Below are 12023 nucleotides of genomic sequence, written 5' to 3'. Positions count from 1 at the left end.
GACCTGGTCATTTAGGTCAAGGTGGCCAGACTTCATTCCAGCCACACCTATTCCAGTGTGCCTTACTCCTGCCAGTCCAACAGGCCTCTTGGGTCAGGCACACTTTTGACCTTTTATTTGAACAGAACCTAGATATCTTCGCAAGTCCAAAATTCTTTGGTTGTAATCCTTATCCACTCTGTTGCGGTCTCCTGAACTGCACATTCACATATTCGTTCTTACAAACAAATGCCCTTCTACAGTATCTATACTACAGTATCAAAGAAGGGAACACGTGGAATCCATTTTAACTTTTAGCAAATTTTGCAAAGGGTTGTTGTTATTACATAGTAGGCTTATCTTTTGCACTGGAAGTCCTTGGTGTTGGAGAGTCAAAAACAGAACTAGATGCCCACAAAGCTGTTTCTTCTTTGTGGCTAGTGATGTAAACAAAAGTGAGTTGGAGTCAAAGTGTTAAGTTTTAGGCAACCTGTACAGTAGTAGTGAAAGACTTGACAATACGGTCTTCACCACTATTGGAGTCTGCCTCCTCTGTGATATTGAAATACTTTCCCTTTTAGTGGAAATCTCAGCTTCACTTGTACAAAGGTAAGATGGCTATAAACCTGCAACACAGATTTCATTTCACTTCATAGCACACTTGTATTTCATGCACCACCGCAATAACTGTTGCACCTCTTAAAACTAAGTCCCTCATGGTTGTTCTGTTTAGTTTAGCTTTATATATGGCTCACAGCAGTGTTCAGGAAATATGGATTACTCCAAAGGGAATTAGGTGGAATGAAGGAAAAATACAATTTTTTTTATTTCTGCTCCTTAAATAACATTTCCCAGCTCATTTTATAATTTAAATTGTGGTGCTGTGTTGTGAGATAAAATAGTTAACATTTTAAAGCTATGACTTAGCATTTTTTTGATTCTTCTTTACTTCCATAGTAGACCAAGTCATAACAGCTACATTTTAAACAGTTTTAAATACAAATGGATTCAGTGTCATTGCTAAGTCCATAATAAAAATTATTTTAATGGTCCAAGGAGGTAAACAGACTATTGAATTTAGTCAAAAGAACACAAATGTTCCACAGTAAGCTATTCTATATGTGTTGTGTGGATCTTTCCAATTTGGCATGCCCTCCTCATACTGTGTCCAGCACTTTGGATGAATAAATCCCACTTCACAGAAGTTAAAATAATATTGAAATCCTGTCAGCTGGGGCTGACCAGTGGTTATGTTTTCCACAGGGTAATGCGTTTGCAAGGACGTCAATCTCATTCCGCTGTGTGGCTCTCTTCGATGGACACTTTTTCACAATGATAATAACAAGGCACATTCTCATGCTTTCTGTGGGTCAGTGTCCTTGGCAGGTCTTGCAGCACATCTGTCTGAAGTATGCTCGACTGCAGAACTTGAACTTCAGCACCAGCGGGCAATATGCCACTTTGTTCACATCTTTGCACTCTAATAATTGAGGGCATTAAAGAGAAAAAAATCAGAAATACAAATTAAAGTACAAAGAAAAATTGAGAGTTAGCATGCTTCTGCTCTATCCGTATACCTTGCCCTCTTTGTAACTACTCTTTCTAGTCCAGCTTAGTACATACAATATATTTTAAAAAGCAATAAAAATGTTTGCAGGGCTTCTCTCCCAGACATTTAGAAGTGTGCCCACTTTGTCTTGAAAGAATTACCATTTATTGGGATAAATGATCACTTTGGACAGCTAGGAAATATGAGTCATTTTTCTTATAATACTTTTATAGCTTCTTTCTCAGGAGTTATTTTATTCATCTGTGAGAGGTTATCCAAAATCTAACACGATTCACACTATTTGGTACTATGCCTGTGCATTTGTAAGAATCCTTGAAATAGAATATGCATTGCAGCTAACAGGGATAGAAAAAACAAAGAGTGTTATGAATAAACAGTATGAGTTCAGTGACTTGACTGCATGGCCAATTTTATTTTAGGCTTGGTTCCACATATCAACACTTTCTTTAATGCAGGAAGAAAACCATTTCTATTCCTGTAATAGTCATGTAAGGGCTTTTTTTTCATGCTTGTGTTTTCCCTATATATTGAGCTTACTGCATATAGGCAGGTAAGTCTCCCAGGAAGGGAGAATAAGAGCTCTGCCACATGGAGTAAGGATTCTTTCTTTTCCATCCCACACAGGTTGTATCTAAAGTGACTTGTGGGTGCACATTACAACAACACTGCTGGAGTATGCTGTGATTCTCCTCTGGCTCAGTTTCGTTTCTGAAGAAACAAGGTGGGAATAAGGAATGGAATAGTCCAGTTCTTATTCTGATGTAGTTGGAGTTCACAGCTGAATCTGAGAGCTCAGTAGTATGAGAGCTCAGGTTTTACAGCTCAGATGTAGCTACTGTGGCTTTGCTTTGCACTGGAGTGGCTATTCTGATAGACGCTTAACAGGGGATTTACGTTTTCAGTAGAAGCATTTGGACATTTTCTTCCAGGCTGATATTAAAATAGGACTTTGGCAAGGAGCTTTGCTTCATGTATAGGAAGACGGAAGAGATGTATATGGAGAAAAAGCAAAAGCCACAAGTTTGAATTGCAAAAATGATGAGGTGGGAAGAACGAAATCAGATTAATTTTCCAGAAATTAATTTTTCTCAAAAGAATGCTTTAAATTTTTACTCTTATAAGACTGCACTTGACACTGGTCTCCTCTGACAAACTCTCTCAAATTACAACAGCTATAAAGAAAATATGAATAAAAAGGAGGAACTAGCAGTACTTTGAACATTATCATATTTGCATTGATCTAATATCTAGAAGTGAAGACGACTGGAGGCCAGGATCCTGTTGCTCCAAGACATGACAGAACAACAGTCCTTGACTCCAAGATGTCTGTAAGCCAAAAACAAAAGAGACAGCAGACAGACACACCAAAGAGGTATGAAAAGCAAAAAGTAATAGTGAAACAACCACAGTCTGCAAGTACAATCATTCAACTGCTTCTAACTGTCTTCTTTCTACCTACAATCTCCTAGTATGCTATTTTTCCTCCAGAACAGGTAGTTATGGATAGTGAGCTCATGGTGTAAGCACACTGTAGTAGCAAGTTATGTGCAGATGAGAATGCTTAGTATCTGAACCTAGGAAAGCATTAGTGAGACCCTGAACTTCAGGGTCTGTACTGACTGACATTTCTGATAAGGGCAAAGCGCATGCTTTTAGCTGGACAAGTAGAGGCATGAAGTGGTTTAAGCTTTCATTTCATTAACATGAATACAATGCTTTCATAGTAGTCTTTTACTCCATCTACCCAACATTTTTATTCACTAACTTCCTATTTTTTTATTCTTAATTTGGAATCAGAGGTGGAAGTCAGGAAAAAGACAGACTTATTGGGGGCAGTGGATTGAAACACAGACACTGAAGGCACAGATACATTTCTATATCAGCAATTGCATAAGGTCCCTATTTTAATTCAAAAAATATCCCCAAAGAGGTCAAATGTCTTCCAGAAATATTTAATGTCCTTGTGTTTGTGAGGCCTAGGAACATGGGAGAGACAGGAGTGAATTATAAATAATGTGAGGAATAAAAAGATTCACTTGATCTTGACGAGCAGTAAAAGCTCACTCAATCCTCAAAATAAACCTCATATACATTGTATTTAGTTAAATACAGGCAAAGCTACCAATTGTATTTTTACTAAAAGCAGGATTTGAAATTATCCCCATTTTACTTTTATTTACATTGTTCTTCCTATTGACTAACACTGAACCCTGTTCAGCCAATGTCATTAGGATAGCAGTGAGACACAATACTCTGGAAGTTGCCCACAACTTCTGTTTTAAAAATCAGGTTTGAAATAGATATGGTGACTGATGAAATAGCCTATTCTTCATATGACTGCGGCTGAATGGAAGAGGTTTAGCAGAACCATTCTTCCTCCTAGTAACTACTGTTAATAAGTTTCAATAAACTACATGTATTAATCTCTCCTTTCCTGAATTTTGTGGCCAGATCAAAGTATACCATGATATTAAGTATCACATTACAGTAATAAAATCACAGAATGTCACTGTGCCCTCAGCTAAAGAGACTGCAACAACATACCACACAAAATATGAGGAAAACTGAAATGACATAAAAATAGATAAAACAGTGTTTCAGGTGAACTTTCAGATGACCTTAAGCAGTCTAGATTCAGCAGCCATATACACTTAAAGAATAAAATCACTCTGAGTAATATATCAAGTCCTATGGTACATGCTGTCTGCAGTTCACTTCCAACAGCAACGTTACCCTCATCTGTGGCAGTCTGTCAAAACCTCGTCTACAACACTCAATCTCTAATGAAGACAGAATGAACAGAAGTTTTCTGTTTCACAGAAAACAAAGAGCTAAAGCAGATGTTAAATGTGACAATATTTATCATAACTTTCTTTTACTACTTCTGTATCCCCAGAATTTTGACTTTGCTGTTTCATGTAAACAACCTACACTTTCCCCAAGAAAGCACTTCTGAACTATACCAATGTGATCATTATATTGTGGGAGTAGCTCAAGGTTCCTCAAGAATATATATATTCTTATCGTGGGTCAGCAAAATTAAATTCTCCAGAAATTGCTGAATGGTTCCCATAAGCATTAGACTGGGAGCACTGGAGTTTGGTGAGTGAAGGGAACTAGGAGGCTTGCTGGGGTTTGGGGTTGGAAGGGAATCCCTTCAGCTAGTCAGACCTTGGTGCAAGCCCACAACCTGCTGCTGAAGGTCCTTTTGCCCCACGGTGGAGTCTCGCGCACAAGGCAGCGCTCCTAGGTGGCTCGTGGACAAAGGCTCTGTGTGCAAGCACATATATTCTGCTGGATATCCCTTGGAGAGACCTGACTCCTTCCCTGACACCTAGACACTTCAGGCAGGCAGTTCCCCCGCACCTGAGGACAGAAGCGTGCACACACAGCCACAGTACACCCCTCTCACAAATACACCCACAAAGAAATAAAGCAATGTTCTCTCTACACCTTGAAGCACTGAACCTTCCAGTATGCCACAGCCCAAATGCACGAGAGAGGTGCAGAAGCATCCCATGACACAGAGAGGCGGGCACAGAAACACAAAACACGGACACATAGAGTGACAGACCACAGATCTTGGTTCAGTAGTATGTACCCTATCCTGTGGCCAGCAGGTCCTTACTAAGACTTGCCTAGTAGCATGAGCGAAATTCAGCACTGTGCTGCAGAAGAAAGGGATGGTGCTTCCTGTGTTGGTAAGTCGCATGGACAAAAAGAGGCAGGGGGAGAGAGAGATGAGGACGGAAAAGAATGGGCTCAGACATGATCATGCCGCTCAGCAGAGAGTAAGGAAGGACGCGCTGAGCGCAAAGCCCACTTGCAACTGAATAAGGAAAATTTCAATAACAAGGGGTTTTGGCCCATGTAGCCCAAAACAGAGAAGGGGAATCCTAAAAGCTCCTGCAGAGACTGGACTCATTTTCACCCTCACCTTCGCTGTCCCATCCACTAGCTTTAGCTGCTGTCAGCTGGTTTCTACACACATCCCTAGTCCAGGCTGCCAAACACAAGTATCTGAAGCAGCAGTGGTATCAACTGCACTTGCAGGTGTGTAACAGAAACATACTCAAAACTTAAACATTTCTTAACTAGAGACAAATTATCATTTAAATGGAAAAAAAAAAAAACCTTTATAAAACTGGAATTGTCCAAGCAACTGCGTGTGCTTTCAGATAAAATAAAAGTGTTTGATCTTTCCARAAAGAACAGATTTTTACATAATAAAGACCTGAGATCAGTTGTGCTCCTTAGGATTCATTAGTTCTTGAAATCTAAAAAGCTTTCCATCACCTCTGGTATGCTGCAAAAAGTGTGCCTCCCTGTTTAAAGGGTAACATTTTACTAACACAAGAGATTTGGTCGGGAAGACTCCAAGGACTAAGTATTCTGACCTGTTAATTTAAGAGATGACAGCTCCTACTGTGTCTAAAAGGATTTTGTTTAAGGCCAAAAGTGTAAGCAGAAAATGTACAGTACATACACATTAATTTGCATACACTCACAGTTTGTACTTCTTATATTCAGCATTTAATAGGAGCTATAAAATTATACATTTAATAAATATTTGCAAAAATATCTAAAAAAACCCACCTCAAAGACAAAATTTTTGTCTAATTTTGGAATAGAGCACTTTCAATATTTCATGGACTGTGGCCAGGGTCTTCTCAAAGGATGTGTGTATTTTAAATTGTTAAATTAACTTGGAGAACACATTTATTTGTAAGCCATGCTTAACAGCTTACAAATAATCATTTGTTTCCAGTAAATATCTTCAAAGTTGGACAAAAGCAAAAATGTGGTGCTAAGTGGCAATGTGACTGCTGGGAACTGTATTTATTAGAAGAGATTGTACCATCTCTTTTTCCTCTTATTTTTTCCTAGGACTTACTAGCTCAAGCAATGTACTGTGCTAATGAGGTTGATGGCTGTCAGTTAGAAGCTGGCTCATGCCTGGCCAACTCAGAGTGCAGGCCAAAGAGCTGAAGTCCATCTGGAATATTGTGCAAGTAAACGGTTTTCAACATTTTCAATTTGTGGATCCCAAAAATTTTCCAGTGAAGGTGCAGGCCCCTGGAAAACACTAATGCCAACAGGCTCGCTTTTCACAGTTAGTCTGCACAGATCCACTTTAAAGTAGTCCATGGCCACCCAGTGTCCATAGATCACACACAGAAAACCCCTGATGGTATTCACATCTGTAGATCATCATATTTCCCTGATAATATTAAAGAATTACTAGTGTAATGACTATAAAAAATGACATGACCTTTTCATCTTGAAATTAAAAGGAGACTGAGACTAAACTGTGCCCACTTAGAGCACTTTATTACCTTTCTTTGGAAAAAGACAACATCTGTGTTTGGAAATAAAATAACAGTTAGCCTTTGAGCTTTAACGGGCAGAAAATTTCCTACACTGATAATCATCACCTAAAGATTACTTAAGACCACTAACATAAAAATGAGAATTAAAATAACTAAGGAAAATTCTATTATAAGGATGCTTTCCAAATGACAACATGGGATGATATGCGTCTTTTTAAAATTAAAACTTCTAAGCAATGAGTTTATGGAGAATCATTAGTATATTTTTCAGAAGATTTTAGCGTGCTCCATTTTATTACAGACACCTCCATCTGACAGACTTTCATAACAACTTTGAATCTACGCTGTGAACCTGAATGGATAGCTATGAAATGAACACCGAATCAGGGAAAATTGTAGCATAAATTTGCCTTTTTTGCATATAAATAGAGAGTATTTGTTCCATATAAATACGTTATTAAACTCCAAAGTGACTGGAGAACCCATGTAAAAGATACTCCACTTTATATTGCAGAGAGAAAAGTTATATTAAAGGAGTATTAGTGACATTGCAAAGTCAAGCAGTCAAATCTTAGGGAATACCAGTTTTAAGAGAACTTTAATTGCTCTGCAGTCTTAAGACACATGTACCAAAAAAATCAATTACGGTAATCTTCAGTTGCATTTGGCCTGCAATATTTTTGTTCAATACACAAAATGGAACGTACTCATCTGATGAGCAACTATTCTAAATTTTGGGTACACTTTATGATCAGTAAGGAGATGCATGTTTGTTTGTTTGTTTTAACTGCCTAGCACTCGAACTCTACTCTGAATACACAACTCTTCATTTCCCAGTGGGCTTACCTCGGGAATTCACGACTCCAGAAGTGGAGCCTTTCATAAACATCAATAAGTTTATTTTGACAAATACTTAATATATTCTCAAAATAAAATATTTTACAATGCAGTTAGTTAACAGTCTGAATTAAATTAGGCTGTATAATGTAAAAAATACTGTAATTATTTCCAAACAGACATTATAAATACAGGAAATTCAAAGTTAATCAGAAAAGCTGAAAAATAAGTTAAAGTGTAAGAACAGAACTGTAGCACTGTTTTAACATTAAATCTGCAATATAATTTTATTCTTTAAAGAACATGTGATAAACTATTTTTGCCTCTGCTGTGTTATGTTACCACTGCTGGAGCATGTACAAATTCAGTGCATAAATAGTATATCATGCTCTCCCTTTTTTCATGACAGTGCGTATTATACCAACAAAGAAACTGGAAAATTAATGATACAAAATGGTAGCATTTTGTCTATGATTTAGACAATATAGGTTTCTTCCCCCCACCTCTTTTTTAAGGAAGAACCTATGTCTTTAAAGAAGGCTGAATTATTCACTTCAACTTTGAACTACAATGACTGATCAGAAAGTAATTGTAAAAAAAAAATCCACAGTCTGGGAGATGATAGAATATAGGCTTTTGTTAATAAACTGATGTTTTGTTAATAAAGTGATGCAATAACACTGTTTTTTCAGAATAAATTATATTAAGATGGCAAACTTACCTTCCGTGTTGGAAATGGGAGTACTGTCACATTTGCTTTCACACTGTTGCATTGATGGAGGTCTAAGTGTTTCTGGACACTCACTGGATGCTTGTCCGGTATATGACAGGCACTGCACATTTCGCATCTGTTGCCCAAGACCACACTGTGCAGAACACTAAAGATGAGACAGATAAAGTAAAACAACTTGGATCCAATTCTTAAATACAAAGCAAGATAACAGGAGAACAATCACGAACAGTACACATGCACAAATACAAAAAACCAAAGGCATCCAAGGATACTTGGTTAATGCAAAAATATTTTTCATAAAATAGTTTAGAATTTTTCATTTTTGACAGTATATACAAGCACTTGTCTTTCAAAGAAAATAAAACAAAATGCAATATTAGCTCCCTGAATGAGCTCAGATTTGAAATAAGAGACTATAATTTACACTATTTCATGTATCATCTTTGAATTTAAGATTTCAAGAGGGAAATCTTTTGGTTTTGAACAAAGAAAAAAATCCAAAGACAAGGAGAATTCAAATCTGCTATAAATTTTTTTAAGGAAAAAGGAAAGTAGTTTTTAAACAAAAATACTTTGCAGTTTCAAAAAAAAATTTATTTCTGTAACTAAATAATGATTTAAAGACTTGCATCAATTTAAGATAAATACGCATCCAGACAACTAGCATAAAAGAAAAGATGGACTGCAAGTCAATCACATGGTAATACCACAGATGATTGTCCCTTGATTAGTTAAGCTAAGGTATTTCCATTAGTGGTAAATTACTCATCAAACTTAGAAACTGAAATATCAAGTGATTATTTAATAACAAGCCACTAATCATACTTCAGATGCTAAATCATAATGACAGAGAGAAACTCAGTATAACTTGTATAGAAACACCACATACAACACCATTCAGCCTATGCTGTAACAGTTTAGATCCTCCTCTGGTAATTAAGCATATTTTATGTAAAATTTTATAGTTCTCTGAATGTTCTTAGAGCTGCTGCACACCTTTTTGTACATTTACTAAGATGGTAATTGGCTTTATATTTCCATCATGCTCCTCAGCTGAGTTCAATGTGTTTTAAAAATATTTAACCTTCGAACATTGCTGCCTCTCAACATCCCCTTCCACAAAACTGTAATAAGGATTGATTAATGTAAAAATAATGCATATGAAAACTCATCCTGTAGAAAGAGGTTTGCTGTCAGCAAGTCCTGTCTTATAGTTCAGCAGACAACCACCATTCTGCCTCACATTTCAATCTGAGACAAACAAGGGAAAAGCAAGAAAAGCCATAGAAATGTCTCTTCTTGGTTTCCATTAGACCTTTATCCTTAGAAGGTGCTGATGTGTAGGAGACTAACAGCAATATATATTGCTATTTATAGCAATATTATAATAATATAATATTTATATGGACTATCTTACCTGTCCCCAGTCTCCGGTAACCCAGCGAGGAGGAGGACATCGGCCTAAACTACAGCGGATGCGGACTGGAGGTTTGCTTTCTTCTTGGCATTGAGCGGCTGGAAAAGTTTTTAAAAGATCGCTGCTTTTGCACAGAACAATTCGATGCTTAAATCCTGGACCACACTTTGGCGTACACTGAAAAAATATGGATACAGATAATTAAAATCTCAGTAAAAAGTCAGTAAAAGTCCCCAAAATGTTACTATGGAAAAATATGAGATTATATTTATGTTCTTATAACTAAATTATAATCACCATTTTCCCAAGATGGTAATATTTTTCAAATGCTTAGAAACACAAATAAGCTGGCTGAGGACTGCCTTAAGTTAAATAAGTCTTAACTTGATAAAAGTAGATTTCCTTTGCTATTTATATTTATAGTATTATATTAGTATTTTTTTTTTATATAAAAGCTTTTCAGTTAGGTTTAAGAAGAGCACTTTGCTGTAAAATAGACATGTATCACTACCATGAAACAAATCTGAGTGTGCATTTCAGTGATTAAAGCAGAACTCTGTTACATAAGGCTAGTACCGACTTTCTCTACATCCCTGACCGATTACTCAGCTGTAAGCAACACATTTTTCCCCAACGAACATATGGAAAGATGAATGCTTTACTGGGCTGTATAGAAACTGGATTATTGGTTCAGACAGAAATACTCTACCCTCCCCTACCATGAATGCTTTTTCCTCCTTTCAAGTTTTAATTCTGTTTTCTCACAGCTGTTGTTTTTCCTCCTGCTATCACTGCTCTGCTGGCTCTACTAGCAAGCAGATAATAAAACAGTAATTTGAACAGAGGCAGGTCTAAGGACCTCTCTGCTTTTGCTCCTCTTTCTTCATGTTGTTTTCCCCCCTTCTCCTTCTATTTTGCTACAAATTAACTCTCACTTACATTAGCACAACAGCATAATGGGGAGAAGAAAAGTGCTAACAAAATAAAAACACAAGACCTTCCCCAAACCAGTTTCTCTTTAACAGCTGACCTGGAGATTTTGCAAACAGAGTATTAGAACTCCTCATAGGCATGTTCACCTTTATCCTGCAAGCATATCTGCATTATTTGGATCAGAATCAACTTCTGATAGCATAAATCCTACACACAGATTATTCTAAAACTGTCAAGAGTGGAACTGCCCTTCATACGCAAGCAGCTGCAGAGACAGTATCATCTGGGAAGTGGAACTGAAGCAAAATGCAAGAGGTGGAACGCCAAAGACTTTCCACATCTAAACAGGTCACCATATAATAGAGAAAAAATAAAAACAGATAAGATTTATTTTTGGAAAATGACTTCRGTAATTCAAACTTTAGGGTTGTACGCCTAATTCTGAAGCATCTCTGTCTAACTTAAAGACACTTTGAAGCACTTCCACAGTAGTATGTAAAGTATTGATATTCCTTATACATACGTAAATGTGTATGTATATACACAGGCTCCATCTTACGTCTGCTTAGATTTAGAATCTTAAAGTGGGTTGCAAAGAGGAGTGTCCTCCATTTGGGGTTTTATAATCCAGAACTCCAAAGTGGGTGTATAATCACTTTCCTCAAAAAAAATCAAACCTTCCTTTTCTTTTTATAGAGGTACTGCCTCCTTATCTACAGTAGTTCAGTGTTTACAATTCTCACGCAGAATAGCCAGGTTCAATCTTCCTCATGCATTTGGGGCATTAACCCCAAATCTCTTATCTCCTCCACAAAGTACGGTAAGTACCTGCCTACTACAAAACGGGGAAAGGAGGGACAAAGGAGGAAAGAAAGTTCTCTGTCTCTGTGGCAGAAAATACACCATTATGCAGGAAAAATTTAATATTAATGCTAAACAGAAACCAAAAAAGAATGACGATGAGTATATCAGGTCTTCAGCAACATGATCATGACTCCTCAGTTCTGGTCCAAATTCCAAGGAATGTTGCATGTATTTTCTTCCACAAATATGTCATATAAAATGGATAAGACTTTTGAGCAGGAAATAGAAGCAGGTGCCTCTGCCTAGCTTGTACTCAATTTCCTGTTCCCATTTAATCTTTTAAGCATTCTGTGAAAAGCAAACAGACAACACACAGAAGGTTGAACGGACCGTCCTGCTATCAGACTGGTCTACAGATTG

The 12023-nt window shown here is 37.1% G+C and overlaps 1 protein-coding gene across 1 annotated transcript in view; it reads right to left on the bottom strand.

Moving 5' to 3' along the window:
- Positions 1–204: 204 nt before the first annotated feature.
- The window catches only part of ADAMTS6 (ADAM metallopeptidase with thrombospondin type 1 motif 6), a 163103-nt gene continuing 151284 nt past the window's right edge, over positions 205–12023 (bottom strand). The window contains exons 23-25 of the mRNA XM_026056451.1: positions 9867–10043; positions 8438–8594; positions 205–1459 (exon numbers count right to left, since the gene is read on the bottom strand). Coding sequence (XP_025912236.1) covers positions 1350–1459; positions 8438–8594; positions 9867–10043 — 444 coding nt within the window. The 3' untranslated portion in view covers positions 205–1349. The remainder of the gene's footprint in view (positions 1460–8437; positions 8595–9866; positions 10044–12023) is intronic.

The sequence above is a fragment of the Apteryx rowi genome, unplaced genomic scaffold (genome assembly GCF_003343035.1).
Source record: "Apteryx rowi isolate R43461 unplaced genomic scaffold, aptRow1 scaffold_131, whole genome shotgun sequence".
In the NCBI taxonomy this organism is placed as follows: domain Eukaryota; kingdom Metazoa; phylum Chordata; class Aves; order Apterygiformes; family Apterygidae; genus Apteryx; species Apteryx rowi.
Note: the sequence above shows the minus strand (reverse complement) of the source record. Positions and strands in the feature narration are given on the sequence as shown.